Here is a 13,447-nt window from a genome sequence, read left to right as displayed (position 1 = left end):
GGATTTTGAAGTTATCCTCTTTGGTTTCCATTTTCCTTTTTGACTTGATCTTGAGATTTCTGTTTTGAAAGGGCTCTCCTAAGTTCTACCTACTCTGCAAGAATAGAGAGGAAAAGCTGGTGCTGGAAAATGCAAGGTGTGATTTGTTTTTCAGAGGAACTTAAAACTTGTCACGGGCAAGAAGTGGCACTCTCGAGGTGCTATCTGTGCAACACCCCTGCTTTGTGTTTGCAGTGTACATGTGATAAATTGCAAGCTGGTAACCCGTGGTGAGGAACTCTTTCTTCCGGGGACCAGATAGGAATGCTTTGACCAGCTAGTTGGTGTCCTTCTCCCCACTCGCTTTCTAAGAACACAAAGGCAACCATTTGTAGGCAGCTCAGCAGCAGTTATGAGGGCTTGTAGGTTTGTGGCCTGACACACTTGAAAACGTCTTGCTGTCATACAGTTTTAAACCCTTGTTTGCAGAGTCGGTTCCATATACTAGTTTGCACTGTTGAGTTAGTTTGCTGGTCAGTGGCAGAATAAACTTATAACTAACTGTTGAGTTAGGACCCTGGCACCCAGAGGTGAATCATACTAGTAACATCTCTCTTACTTTGTTTTAGGATTTTTCCTAGGCAGAAGGAAAACATGGAGAGGGAAGGGAAGAAAGCAGTCAAAGGGAGAAGGAGAAAGATCCATATGACAGCAAAAATTAAGTAGCTCCGGTTTGCAGTTTGGGGTCATCCGGGGGGGTCCCAGGTCTCCAGGTTGGGAACTCCAGTTTTATGGGATCCTAAAACAGGTAGATTGGAGAACTGTACAAACCCCATTAGTTGCTTTAAAACAAAACCAATCTCGCTTCTCTTTGGATAGCATTAAATTCCCAGCACAGATTGCCAAGAAACATCAGTATATGTTTCATATGCTTTCAAAGCCATTTGGGATTGGGCGATCCCAATGACTCGTTGATGGGTAGCTTATTTATGATTGGGTTTTTTTTGCTTATGTCCGTCTGGCTTTGACTGTTTTTATGTGTTTTCCTGTTCTAACTGTTCTTTAAGTGTTGCCTTAAATTGTTTTAATTGTTCATAGTGTATTGTTTTGGGTTTTTTTTGTTTTCAACATAAGCTGCTCTGTAAAAATGCATAAGCAGGAGCAGAGGGCAAATTAGCGTGAAGCTGCATTTTTGCTCAGCTGGGTGAAAGTAATTGTTAAACTGTACAGCCAGTTCAAGGACACCATAATTTGATGGTGAACCTGATCCTCCTCTTATCTTTGTAGCTGGAGTTCAGCCAGTGACATCCACTCTCAGTGCTGCCGCTGAGACACAAAGGTAAGAGTGTTCTTCCCAGCAGCATCTTTGAATGACAGGTGAGACTTGGAGGACAGCTCCTCCAAATGGTGGTGCAACTCTGGGGAGAGGAAAAATTAATGGGGCCAGCATAAATAAATCACTGCAGGACAGCTGCTGTCCAGGTGGATAAAAATGTTTTCTCTAATCTAAGTTTCAGCAGTAAATTTCTGTTAAAAATAGCCTAGTTTAAAAAGAGATCCAAACTTATTGCAAAGATGTCTCTTAAAGCTGTGCATATTCCCCCCCCTCCACCCCCGCTCCTTTGAGAACTCCTGCATTACAGGTTGCAACAGATTCGTTCTGTTTCCTGTCCCATCTCCTCCTTTTGAGCCCTTCTCCTGTTAGGAGGACTCCCCACATTTCTGCTTGCCCTTTTATTTTGCTGCCTTGCACTTTCAGGGAAGCAGCTTTGCGCTTGCTGGATTCTGTTTTCATGAACAGAGAAGATTTTCTTGGCAATGCTCACCTTGAAATGGCATCAGTGGTAAGTCACTAAAGCGTAGCTGAGTAAAACGCAAAATATGTCAACAGTTACTTGCAGGACTCCTCTCTTCTTGGTTTTGTATTTTTCTGTTGCTGAATTGTTTGGATTTTCAGAAATTTCTTTGTGTTCTCCACTCTGTAATCGAGATGGCTACTTTGCAGGGTTGTTGTTTTTTACTAGCTTGCCAGGTTTTTTCAGATGTGGATTTGTTTAGGTCTCCAGGCTGCAGACCCTCAGAAGCCCTGCCTCTGTGCTCCTCAAAGGGGCGCAGGTTAATTCAGTTGACATTTTGACTGAATTAACCTGTACAAATGAGCAATGGCAGAATGACAATGGATAGGGCAGAGCCCTCCCCAGCAGTGTTCCCTGTAACAGGGATTCCCAGATGTTGTTGACTACAACTCCCAGCATCCTTAGCTGCAGGGGCCTTTGGCTGGGGATTATGGGAGTTGTAGTCAACATCGTCTGGGAATCACTGTTATAGAGAACAGTGCTTCCAAGGACTTCAGATCACATGCGGCCAAGCTTCAGGCTTGTCTGTGCTTCTGGTCTGCTGTGTACAAATGATCCCTTCTCCCAATAGATCCCTCTTTCCAAGTCTGTAACGAGACCTTTCATGCTGGACCCATGTAGTCAGCCAGATACCTTGGTGTATGATGAGCTCCTGAATGTGCTTCATTATCTGAGGGCTACTGCATGGATGTAGGTAACGTAGGCTGCTCACACTGGCAATTGCTGGTAAAAGAGCACTCGTGCTGCAACTCACATGCAACCCTGTGCACAGGTTTTCCCAGGTGAAGATGTTGGCAAAATGTAATAGGTTTGGTTTATGCATGTTGGAGCAGCTGTCTCAGCATAATAATCTTGACTTGAGAAATCCACAACTTGTCTCGTGTGGAACATAGATGAAGATTGGGGCATTCGAAGCTGCCATCTGAGCCAGACCATTAATCCATCTAACTCAGTATTGTCTACACTGGCTGGCAGCGACTATCCAAGGTTACAGGCCTACCAAGAGATGCTGCTGGGATAGAACCTGGGACCTTCTGCATGTAAGCAGGCAGATGCTCTTCTACTGAGCTCTGGCCCCATCCTCTAAGGGGGAATACTTTACAGCCCTCATATGTAGTCTCCCATCCAAATACAAACCAGGGCAGACTCTGTTTACAGGAAAACTCATGCTTGCTACCACAAGGCCAGCTCTAGGAGTGGCGCTTGAAAGCTCTCCTGCCAGTTTATCCCTATATAAAAGAAAGTAATCACAAAGTTGAAAAACTGCATTGAAAATTTATTCCAATAAGTGTGGTGTACTTCAAACAAATATCAAGTTGTAAACAAAAAGATTTGGAAGTGATATTCCAAGAGTTTGTCGACATTTTAAAAAGGCTGCTAAGAATACCACCTTCTGCAACCATTAGGCATTTTCAAGTGCAAAGCAGATAATCTGTAGAGACCTATTTCCAAGTTCTTTACCATCTCACTCCGTGCTAAACCAAGTAACATCTCATCCCTCCAGATTTAATCTCCTTAGTGCCTTTGCAATAAATAAATAGAAAATATATCTCTGTCATCAGGAACTTTAGAAAATATACAAAACACTATACACCTACTTCCGAAAAAGGACCAGCTATTTCGGTTAAAAGATCTGAACCGACGTATGCACAAAAACAGAAGCTCACGTGATGCTGACAGTTGCGTGTAGGCTTAAGGAGAACAGTTTGCTACAATACAACCTTACAAAAGTGATGATTCACAGATTGTGAATGGTCAGTTACTATTAAAACATCTGTACATCAGTCAGTCACTCTTAATTACAAAAAGGTGTGCATATCTCTGAAAGCTGCTGGCATTCTTCTTAAGTCCTCTTTTTTACAACTTTCCTGGTGAATGACCAGTGGTGAGATTTTCTATCCCAAGTAGGTATACCAAGCACACTGTGGCAAGCTGACCTCCTGTATGTACATTTCCAGTGATATTGTACTCGGATTTCTGTTGTGCTTCCAAGAGTGTCAAGAGACCCTTCTAGAAGATGTACTGAGCAGGATCGTCTCCTTGATATAGATTTTCTTTTCTTAGGATCTTACTTTGTGGATCCCGTTTGAGCTTTAGTTGCAGCCAGAAGTTAATCTCAAGGCTTAAGAGTAAAGCCCTCCTTTCATGTTTGTTAGTAACTGCTTAATAACTACCACTTGCCCACAGGGCAGACTTTGATAACTTGATTGTTGTTAGGTCTTCACAAACCACTTGCATAGGAAATGACATCATCTGAGGGGCAGGGGAAACCTGAATCCATGCTGACATTAAGCAGCAACTGCTAACGATTAATAGATTTATTGTACCATAAGCTTTGCCTCTACTTTATTTTTTCTGTGTCAACCACTGTGTAAAAGCAGTATGTATTGGCTGTAGTCGTAGTAAAACTGTTGCCACAATAAATCTGTTAAATTTTTGAGCTGCCATAGGATGCCCAGGCTTCTGTTGCAACATAAATAACTTCCAGGGGCAGCAGTGTTAACTGCCGTTCTGCTTATCATGGGTATATAAGCTGAAAAATAGGGATGGGATCTCACTGTGCCTCAGTTATGAAATGTAAATGTTTTGTTCACCTGGGTCAGCACGCACATAAACACACCTCTGCTGGAGCAGGCCCAAGCACCGATCTAGGCCAGCATCCTGTTTCCCACAGTGGCCCACCTGATGCCCCTGGGACACCCACGATCAGTGGGCAACTGTTACTCAGAGGCATCCCACTTCTGAGCCTAGAGATGGTCTGTAGCCTCAAGTCTCGTAGCCATTGATGGACCTGTCCGAGCCCCACTTAAAACCATCCAAGCTGGTGGCCATCACCACATCCCATGGCAGAGAATTCCATAAATCATTTATGTGCTATGTGAAGAAGTATTTCCCAATACGCAATATAGGAAGGTTGTGGGGAAACATCAGCAACTGACAAAATTTTGACATGGGGCAATGAGCAATTCCGTCCATTGACTTTCGCTTACACTTTCATACTGACTTAACCAGTCTCTGCACTGGCACCTTTTCCTGAGTAGCTGCTTGGACATTCAAAGTGGAATGTGGCCTCTTGTGATTACCTGAAGGTTGTAGCTGAAGAAATAGCCCTTTGTACGTGCCCTTTAGAATTTGGGTTCACTACCTGAGACACCCTTTGGACAGACATCGCTCGACAGGAACACGGAGGCCACCAGGCTTCAGGGAAGCCAACACCACGATGTGGTTCCATACCTGAACCATGGTTGTGAATGAGGACAGCGGAGCGGTGCCCGAGATGCAAATCCATAAGTGGGACCTAAACAGCCCAAGGAATGTCTGGTGTGGCCCCTCACCTCCTTGACAACAAGGTTCTTTTATGTACATCAACAAAATATACATCCTCTTAGGGGAGCCATTGGCTTGGTGCTGTCCCAGTGCTGCTGCTGGTGAAGATGAGCAGGAAGACGACGCAGGCCACTTCCTCACAATTTCATTTTCTTCACCACAGGAACAGGCAGTGCTTGGAAGATCTTCACAGCTTCATCATCGGTGGCCAGTGTTACCCAGAACGGCCGGAAGCTGCCCTTGAATCCCACAAATGCCATTTTATCTGAAAAGCGACAAAGACATATGAGGAGAGCTGTGGCTTAGTTGTGCTTTCTAATTACAGTGATATGTTAATCTCCGGCACTTTTTAAAAGCTCAGTAGAATTAAACATGGAAAAAGGATTTGTGCCCACTCCGAGCCACGTTAGTCTCAAAGAATAAAAGGACAAAGTCACCTTTATACCACTGATTCTGTCTTGGAACATAAAATTCTATTTATAAAAGTTAAGCATCTAAATGCCTTTGTCTTATTTAAGCAATAATTATATGCCCAGCGACAGGAGCCCTATCCAGACATGATTTTGTACCTGCTTTCAGATGCCTGTACACTCGTGTGCGTGAATAACTACCTGTGTTCAGCATCACATGTGAATATCTGTACCTGTGTACACAGATTGTGCAAGTGCTGAATAGAATGTGTGAATAAGGCTAGAGTTATGGGCTGCTGAACAGTAAGGTAGCCAAGGCTCTCAATGTTTGCCGGTTGAGCAAATAGAAAGAAAAAGAAAAAAAGCAGCCACCGCTCTTATAATAAAAATGGTGACCCGAATCTAGAAATAGTATGTAGACCTCAGTACTATGCTGCACAAACAGAAGAAAGCCAAATTTGAGCACACCTTAGAACTGTTGGTTTAAACACAACTGTGTGCAGAAACAGCACATAGTATAGTCCAGGAAAAACTAGACTGCTTCATACAGGTGGGAGATGAAGCTGCTCTGGGAAGAGCACGTGCTTGCTTGCTTGCAGAAGGTTCCAAGTTCCCTCCCTGGCAGCATCTCCAGATATGGCTGAGAGAGACTCCTGCCTGCAGCCTTGGAGAAGCTGCTGCCAATCTGGCTAGACAATACTGAGCTAGATGGACCAAAGGTCTGACTCAGTAGAAGGCAGCTTCCTATGTTCCTATAGGATTATACTGTAGCTTAGCCTTCTGCCTGGCCCATGGGTTTTCTATACACAGAGTGTCTTTTGTTAAGTGAAGAACATTAAAATACGCCATTTGCACCCTATGTAATAGTATAGCACTTCTTTTATCCAAGAACATCTCTATGGTTTGGGGGAAAGAGAAGCTACAGCAGGAAATATACTTTAAAAAAATGAAATATGACTTGACTCCCGAAATCCTTGTCAGTTATTTACCTTTCAGTTTAAAACCCTTTTCTGCTCCAAGCCTCTCCAGGACTTTGGTCCACGGCCCCTTTGAAATGTACCTGCCTTTAGATGTCATCACCACTATGGAACTGCAAAGAGACATTTGTCAACAGCAGATTTCTCAGTTAATTGAGTCCAATATACACATTTTAAAACAGTGGAGTTGCTTTGTCTTATTCTAATGACTTAAAGGTAAGCCTGCTTTAGGGGGTGAGTCATGCAAAATTCATTCTGTTGCTTAAACATATTTAATCAGATCATTTAAAATAAGGTTTTTGAAGTGCCTAGCTTTGGGTTCCACCAAGTGCAGTGTTGTGGGGGAGGAAGGGAGAGAGTATAGTGTGGAAAACCATGTCCCTGCTACCAAGGGTTCCCAGAGGTTACTACAGTTCCCATAATCCCCAGCCAATGCCCATTGCAGCTGAGGATGCTGGGAGTTGTCCCAACATCTGGGACTCTCTGTTACAGGGAACACTGTAACAGTCCACATTTTGTAAGAAAAAACAAAATATACTTGGCTTGAAAAACCTGTCGGTACCCCCTCCATCTCATCCCATGCATCCATCTCATCCCATGCAGCAGAGCTCATTGTGTGAATTGGGGCCATCATGGAGTGCATTTCCCATTCCTCCCCCCCCCATTAACATAGATTGATGGGGGTGCAGGCACTCGTGCAGGAAAACCCTTGTTGACACAGCGAGTCCTGCTTCACAATATGGCCTGCAGCTTTGCAGGTGGGAGAGAGAGATGCTTTTATTTACAGTCACTTCTGCCCTTCCAAGAGCTCACAGCAGTTTCCAATTCACAGTGGCAATGTTTGCTCTGTGGCAAAAGGAATATACAGACCAGCCCATAAAGGCAGCAGAGTCTACATCGCATCCCATAGTCTGTCAGCCACTTATCTCTCCAGGTGGAAGTCTGCTCCAAACAAAGGTTTCTGTAGTTAAGTTAGTCTGGAAAAGGTTTGGTGTCATCCCATTTCCTGGCTGTAGAGATTTCTCCCTTCCCTTCTAAGGTGCTGAATTTGTGCAAGCATTTACTGGGACCTGCATGTACAGTAGCCAACAGATGGTATGCTCTGTCAGCACTGACAATCTGGTAGGAAGGAAGGAGAGGAAAGTGGGGGGCTGGATTCCACATTCCCTGGCAGCATCTCCGGGTAGGGCTGGGAGAGATCCCTGCCTGTAACCTTGGTGAGCTGCTGCCAGTCAGTGCGGACAATAATGAGCTAGATGGACCAGTGGTCTGACTCAGTAGAAAGCTGCTTCCTAGGTTCCTACTGACCTCTCTTCTGGCCTACTAAACAACTGACAAAGTTGTAGGCATGCATTCAGCATGCTGTGCACCAGGGTCAATTCAGTTTAGGGTGCAAGGATGCTGCAAGGCAGGGTTTGTCAAGGCTGAAGGTCATTGTGAGATAATAAGGAGTTATAGTCCAACAGCTTCTGGAGACTCAAACTTGAGGACTCCTTTCCATAAGAGGAAACACTTCCTGCATGTAGGGGACCAGACTGCATCCAGGCAAACAGGTCAGCTCTCTGCCTTCACATCAAGGCAAGTGATTCTTGCATCCTGATGTAACTTGACAGGATTTTCAAAATGTTGCCCCGTATAATGTTTCCTGGGCTACAAAGATACTCTTTCTAGGATTCTTGAGTGCTCTAATTTCGCCTGAACTTACTTGTCGCGAATGTTGCTGATGTAGTTGTTTATCTGTGCTGGGATTCCCTGTAGAATAGAGTTTCTGAAACTGATCTGATCGGCAACTTTTCCTTGATGCCCATCAATCACAACTACTTGGATACCATCTTCAGAAAGAGAGAACTTTTTGCCATCAACCTGGATGAGGAAAAGGCAAGTTTCTATATATCAGGGAGACCCAGAAAAGAACACTCAATAGAAAGTTCATAACTCTGGATTTGCAGGGATGGATTGTTCCTTTAATAATACTGACAATTTGTTTCAAACATTTAAAATTATATATTTTTTTAGAACTCCCAATATTTTCACTGGAGATAATTGCCTTTGGGTGTCCATGACTAAGAAAAGCAGAACAGGGAACATTATTCAAATTCTACCTTTTACACACACACACACACACACTTAAAAACACACACACCACAAAACAGTGTGATAAAAATATTTTGTCAATGTTTACTTTTAACACAGGAAACACTTACTGAGATATACACAAAGTCATCTTTGAGATGGAAGAATCTTTTCTTGATACTTTCCACCTTAAGCTCTACAAAATGGTCCTTTTTGTCCTATTTAAAAAGAGAAAACAGGGTTGATATTTGCACTGTCCCCACAAAGCCAAGCTACTGAAATCCTTTTATTAAAAAGGAAACACGTACAAAGACTGTTTTTGGACATTACATTCATGCCTTAGTGGCTCTAGTCTAGCGATCCGCACAATTTTTCAAGCGGGGGTCACTTTTGCAAAAAAACCACCCTTAAATGTTCTTGATGCTAACTAGTTATGCAGCCCCCAAGCTAAAAGGGGCTTAGACAAATTCACTGAGGACAAGTCTATCGATGGCTACTAGACGGGGGGCTATAGGCTACCTCCAGCCTCAGAGGCAAGATGCCTCTAAATTCCAGTTGCAGGGGAGCAACAGCAAGAGAGAGGGCATGTCCTCACTTCTTGCCTGTGGGCTTCTCAGAGGCATCTGGTGGGCCACTGTCTGAAACGGGATGCTGGACTAGATGGGCCTTTGGCCTGATCCAGCAGGGCTGCTATGGGCCGTTATGGGAGAGCCATTTCACACTGCTTTTCTCCGTGCTGGGAGAAGCTTCAGACAGGCCCATCAGACAATTAAGTCAGGGAGCCACACTGAAAACTGATGGGGACTGCCACTGTCCCCCAGCCTTATGCTGCTCTAGTCCACTCGCCCTACAATACAACTGTTAGCGTTTCAGGGCCCTTTCTGGCATGATCTTGGAATAGCCCCTTCCATGGCCATAAAGGTAGCATCAGAAATGGGGCCATTTGGAAGGGGCACACACCGCTGCACTTTCCCAGGCCAGCATGGCCTTTCTGGGAAACAGACAATGTGGGCACAGGGAATTCCTGCCTTATACCGCAGCCTGGTGGTCCTTCTAGCTCAGGATTACCTGCACTGACTGGCAGCAGCTCTCCAAGGTTTCAGGCAGGAGTCTCTCCCAGCCCTACCTGGAGATGCTGCCAGGGATTGAACCCGGGACCTTCTGCGTGCAAAGCAGATGCTCTGCCACTGAGCAATGGCCCATGGGCATATTAATGCTTTCCTACACTAAGAACAGAGGACACCCTATCATACTTTGTATCGTGATTCTCTCTTCTGCCAGTACTTCCAAGAAGGCCACACAGATTGCCCGGAACTGCACAGAGAAGCCCAGCTCTCCCGGCCCAACTCTCTCGGTCTTTGGTTTTCACAAGAGCCAAACTGTTGGCTCAGCGAATGAACTGTTGTGAATTGCTGAAACCCTGGGCTTCACTGGAAACAAAGTCAATCACAGGAATATAGGAAACTGCTTTCTACCAAGTCAGACCATCGGTCGATCGAGCTCAGTATTGTCTTCATAGACTGGCAGCGGCCTCTCCAAGGTTGCAGGCAGGAATCTCTCTCAGCCCTTTCTTGGAGATGCTGCCAGGGAGGGAACTTGGAACCTTCTGCTCTTCCCAGAGCGGCTCCATCCCCTGAGGGGAAGATCTCACAGCGCTCACACATGTCTCCCATTCAAATGCAAACCAGGGGGGATGCTGCATAGCAAAGGGGACATTTCATGCTTCCTCCCACAAGACCAGCTCTCCTCCCATGAAGGAAATGGCAACTGCCAGCTTGCCACTTTACCAGGTGTGCGGCGGGCAGCTTTTTCGGCATCGGCACGTCCACCGAGGGTTTCTCTGCATATTTCGGATAGGCTTTGGCTTGGCAGTCGCTGACAGCCGATTTCTTGGGGATGGTGGCTTTGATCCGGATTCGCTCGCAGCCGCTGACAGAGCAGAAGGCAAAGGCTTCCTTCTCATGCTGGGCTTTCAGCTTGAGGAACAACAACCTGCAGAAAGCAGACGGAACTCCCGTGAGCATCTTGGGATGGTGCCATCGCCGCTTCCAGACCCAGAATGGAGTAGAATTCTCTTGGCAATGGCAGCGATCCAGCCATTCTTCACTGACACAAGCAACTCTCATTCCAGACCACGCCCCGGGGACTCTTAAAGGGGAAGAATTATATCCGTATACCCCTGTCTATCTTCAAGGGCTTGGGTGTGCCAGCCCGATTCTCATTTGCAGCTTCTGGACTGAAGCTGAGACCCGGGATTCTATTTGGGAATGGCTCTGCGGGTGGGGTTTCTTGACTGATCTCCCTTCTCTGGCTTGGGCTTCAGCTCCCGAGTTCCATTCACTGTCTAGAGGAGAGGCTTTTAGACCAGGGGTGCCCAACCTGGACCATATTGTCTGGACCACAGTGGCTGGGTATGATGGGAGTTGTAGTCCAACAACATCCAGGGGCCCAAAGTTTGGAAGGAGGCCCTGTTTGGATTGGAAGCACAAGTCCGGTGCCTTATTTTATTCAGTGTACATGTCTAGAAGCTCATCATCAAGTGCTCAAGAGTAGACACGCATAAGCCTTGCTTAGGGTGTTCTGGATCCTGCCCAGCACCATTGTTTTTACACTGTGAGCTCCTTGGGGCAGATAATTAATTCTTTATAAAATAGTGTATAGCTGCATAGCACTTTAGAAGAAGAAGAATTATTTATATACCGCTCTTCAACCCAAGTTCTCAAAGCGGTTTACATAGAAAAATAAATATTACATAAATAAGATGGTCGCCTGTCCCCAAAGGGCTCAAAATCTAAAAAGAAACATAAGAGAGACACCAGCAACAGCTCCTGGAGGGATGCTGTGCCGGGGTGGATAGGGCCAGTTGCTCTCCCCCTGCTAAATATAAGAGAACTACTAATTTAAAGAGGTGCTTCTTTGCTCAGTTAGCAGGGACATAACATTATGTGATATAATTAACTTTAGAAATAATCATCCTGGGGTTTTTTTTAGCAACACAGAATAAAAGAGCATCTAGATGTAGAATCAACAAAATGACATTTTTCTTTGCTATTTTTGATAGCAGAAGCAGAACTGCAGTGTAGGGAACCTATAAAGCAAGAAATGAATGATGCACTCGCCATCTTTAGGGCTGCACAGCAAACTAATTCATTCTCTCTCGTGCGCGTGTGCTGTTTAACAAACAGAAATATAATGTGCAACACATTTCAGCTTCTGCCTTCGTCAGTTGCTCTAATATTTTGTGTGTGTGTGTGTGTGTGTGTGTGTGTGTGTGTGTATAAATGTTATGTTATACTGAAGAAGGTGGCAGCTGGAGCGTCTTGCACATAATTTATACAATTATTTTTGATTAACAGCATCCTTCTAGGATCCAGAAAATACTTGTATGGAGTCCCGTTTGCAGCTTTAAAATTCTTCTCTCCAGCAACCAGTGTTCAAAGCTTCTCTACAGCAGGCATCTGCCCGAAACGTTTCGGCACTGGGGGAGGGGGTGTTTCGGCGGGGGTAGTACTTTAAGGGCGGGGGAGGGTGTACTCACCCCTCCCGCCACATTTCCCCCGTCGGCGCTGTTATTTTTAAGCCCCGCGGGGCGGCAGCGTTCCTCCCTGCCGCCCCTTTCCCTGCATTGGCGGGAAGTGGCCAGAAGTAGCGAATGCCCGTGACACAGGTAGTACTAAAGTACAGTAAAGTACTACCCCTGCCGGCGCCGAAACGCCGATCCACCCCCCCCCCAGCACCGAAACGTTTCGGAGGCCTTCAGATAACAGAGCGCCGGTGGGGGAAATGCGGCAGGAGGGGTGAGTACACCCTCCACCGCCCTTAAAGTATTACCCCTGCCGAAAATCTTTGTGCACATCCCTACTCTACAGCAAGGCATGGAGACCAAAGAGAGAGAGAGTTTCTGTAATGGTGGGACGAGTTGAGAAAGGATCAAAAGAAAAACCATGTGCTTGGCATTTAACTTCCAAGGTTGTGTAGGCAAGGTATAAACATGCCTACTATTTTTTTTTAAAAAAACACCTCTTTTCTGTCCAGAGCATTTCCCTGGTCCAGAGTATGTTATGCTACTGGGCTCTTTCCTTACCCGGCATCTTCATCCCAATAGTAATGTCCCTTTGTAGGATATCGATGCTCAAGTCGGTCCATCTGATTAACCGGATAGAACACCCCTGTTTTGGTGGTTTTCTTCAAAAGGCGATCATGGATGTCGGAGACAATGGAAAATGTCGTCCCTTTAGGGTAACAAAACCCAACGTGGATCCAGTCATTCCTAAGTTAAAAGCAAAACAAAAACAAAAACATTACAACACACGACTATGACTTTTCGAGAGCATGCCATCAGCCAAATCAAATCCCTTTCTTTAACATAAAATGTAATTCTTTCCTAGCTGGCTGCGAGCTTGGATGGTGAGACAGAATGACCTGCAAGTGATTTCGACATTCAAAAATCCTCCACATAGAACCCCTGCCTGATGGTGGGTCACCGATTTCTCTTAATAAGAAATCCATTTGGCCCACTCAGCACCCCAAATATTTAACTCGTAATTGCTTACATTAGTCTAGAGCAGGGCTGCACAACCTTAGCCCGCAACCTTAGCCCTCAAGCGGTTTCTGGACTACAGCTCCCACCATCCCCAGCCACACTGCTCAATAGTCAGGGATTATGGGAGTTGTAGTCCAACATCCTCCGGAGGGCCAAAATTGTGCAGCCCAGAGAGATGTAACATGTTTAGGCAAGGAGATGGCAAAGGGTCATGTCCGGTTTCCTGGAATGATGATTTCAGATGTGGAAGAATGTGTGGCCATTACAACAACATCCCTTTTG

At 45.3% G+C, this 13,447-nt stretch overlaps 1 protein-coding gene across 3 annotated transcripts in view; it reads right to left on the bottom strand.

The window, feature by feature from the left end:
* Positions 1–3,096: 3,096 nt before the first annotated feature.
* Positions 3,097–13,447, bottom strand: part of CEMIP (cell migration inducing hyaluronidase 1) — a 165,339-nt gene continuing 154,988 nt past the window's right edge. For all 3 annotated transcript variants that reach the window (XM_053272858.1, XM_053272859.1, XM_053272860.1), the window contains exons 24-29: positions 12,707–12,892; positions 10,410–10,614; positions 8,754–8,840; positions 8,255–8,412; positions 6,562–6,662; positions 3,097–5,427 (exon numbers count right to left, since the gene is read on the bottom strand). In XM_053272858.1, the coding sequence (XP_053128833.1) occupies positions 5,300–5,427; positions 6,562–6,662; positions 8,255–8,412; positions 8,754–8,840; positions 10,410–10,614; positions 12,707–12,892 (865 nt within the window). In that variant the 3' untranslated portion in view covers positions 3,097–5,299. The remainder of the gene's footprint in view (positions 5,428–6,561; positions 6,663–8,254; positions 8,413–8,753; positions 8,841–10,409; positions 10,615–12,706; positions 12,893–13,447) is intronic.

The sequence above is a fragment of the Hemicordylus capensis genome, chromosome 10 (genome assembly GCF_027244095.1).
Source record: "Hemicordylus capensis ecotype Gifberg chromosome 10, rHemCap1.1.pri, whole genome shotgun sequence".
NCBI lineage: Eukaryota > Metazoa > Chordata > Lepidosauria > Squamata > Cordylidae > Hemicordylus > Hemicordylus capensis.
Note: the sequence above shows the minus strand (reverse complement) of the source record. Positions and strands in the feature narration are given on the sequence as shown.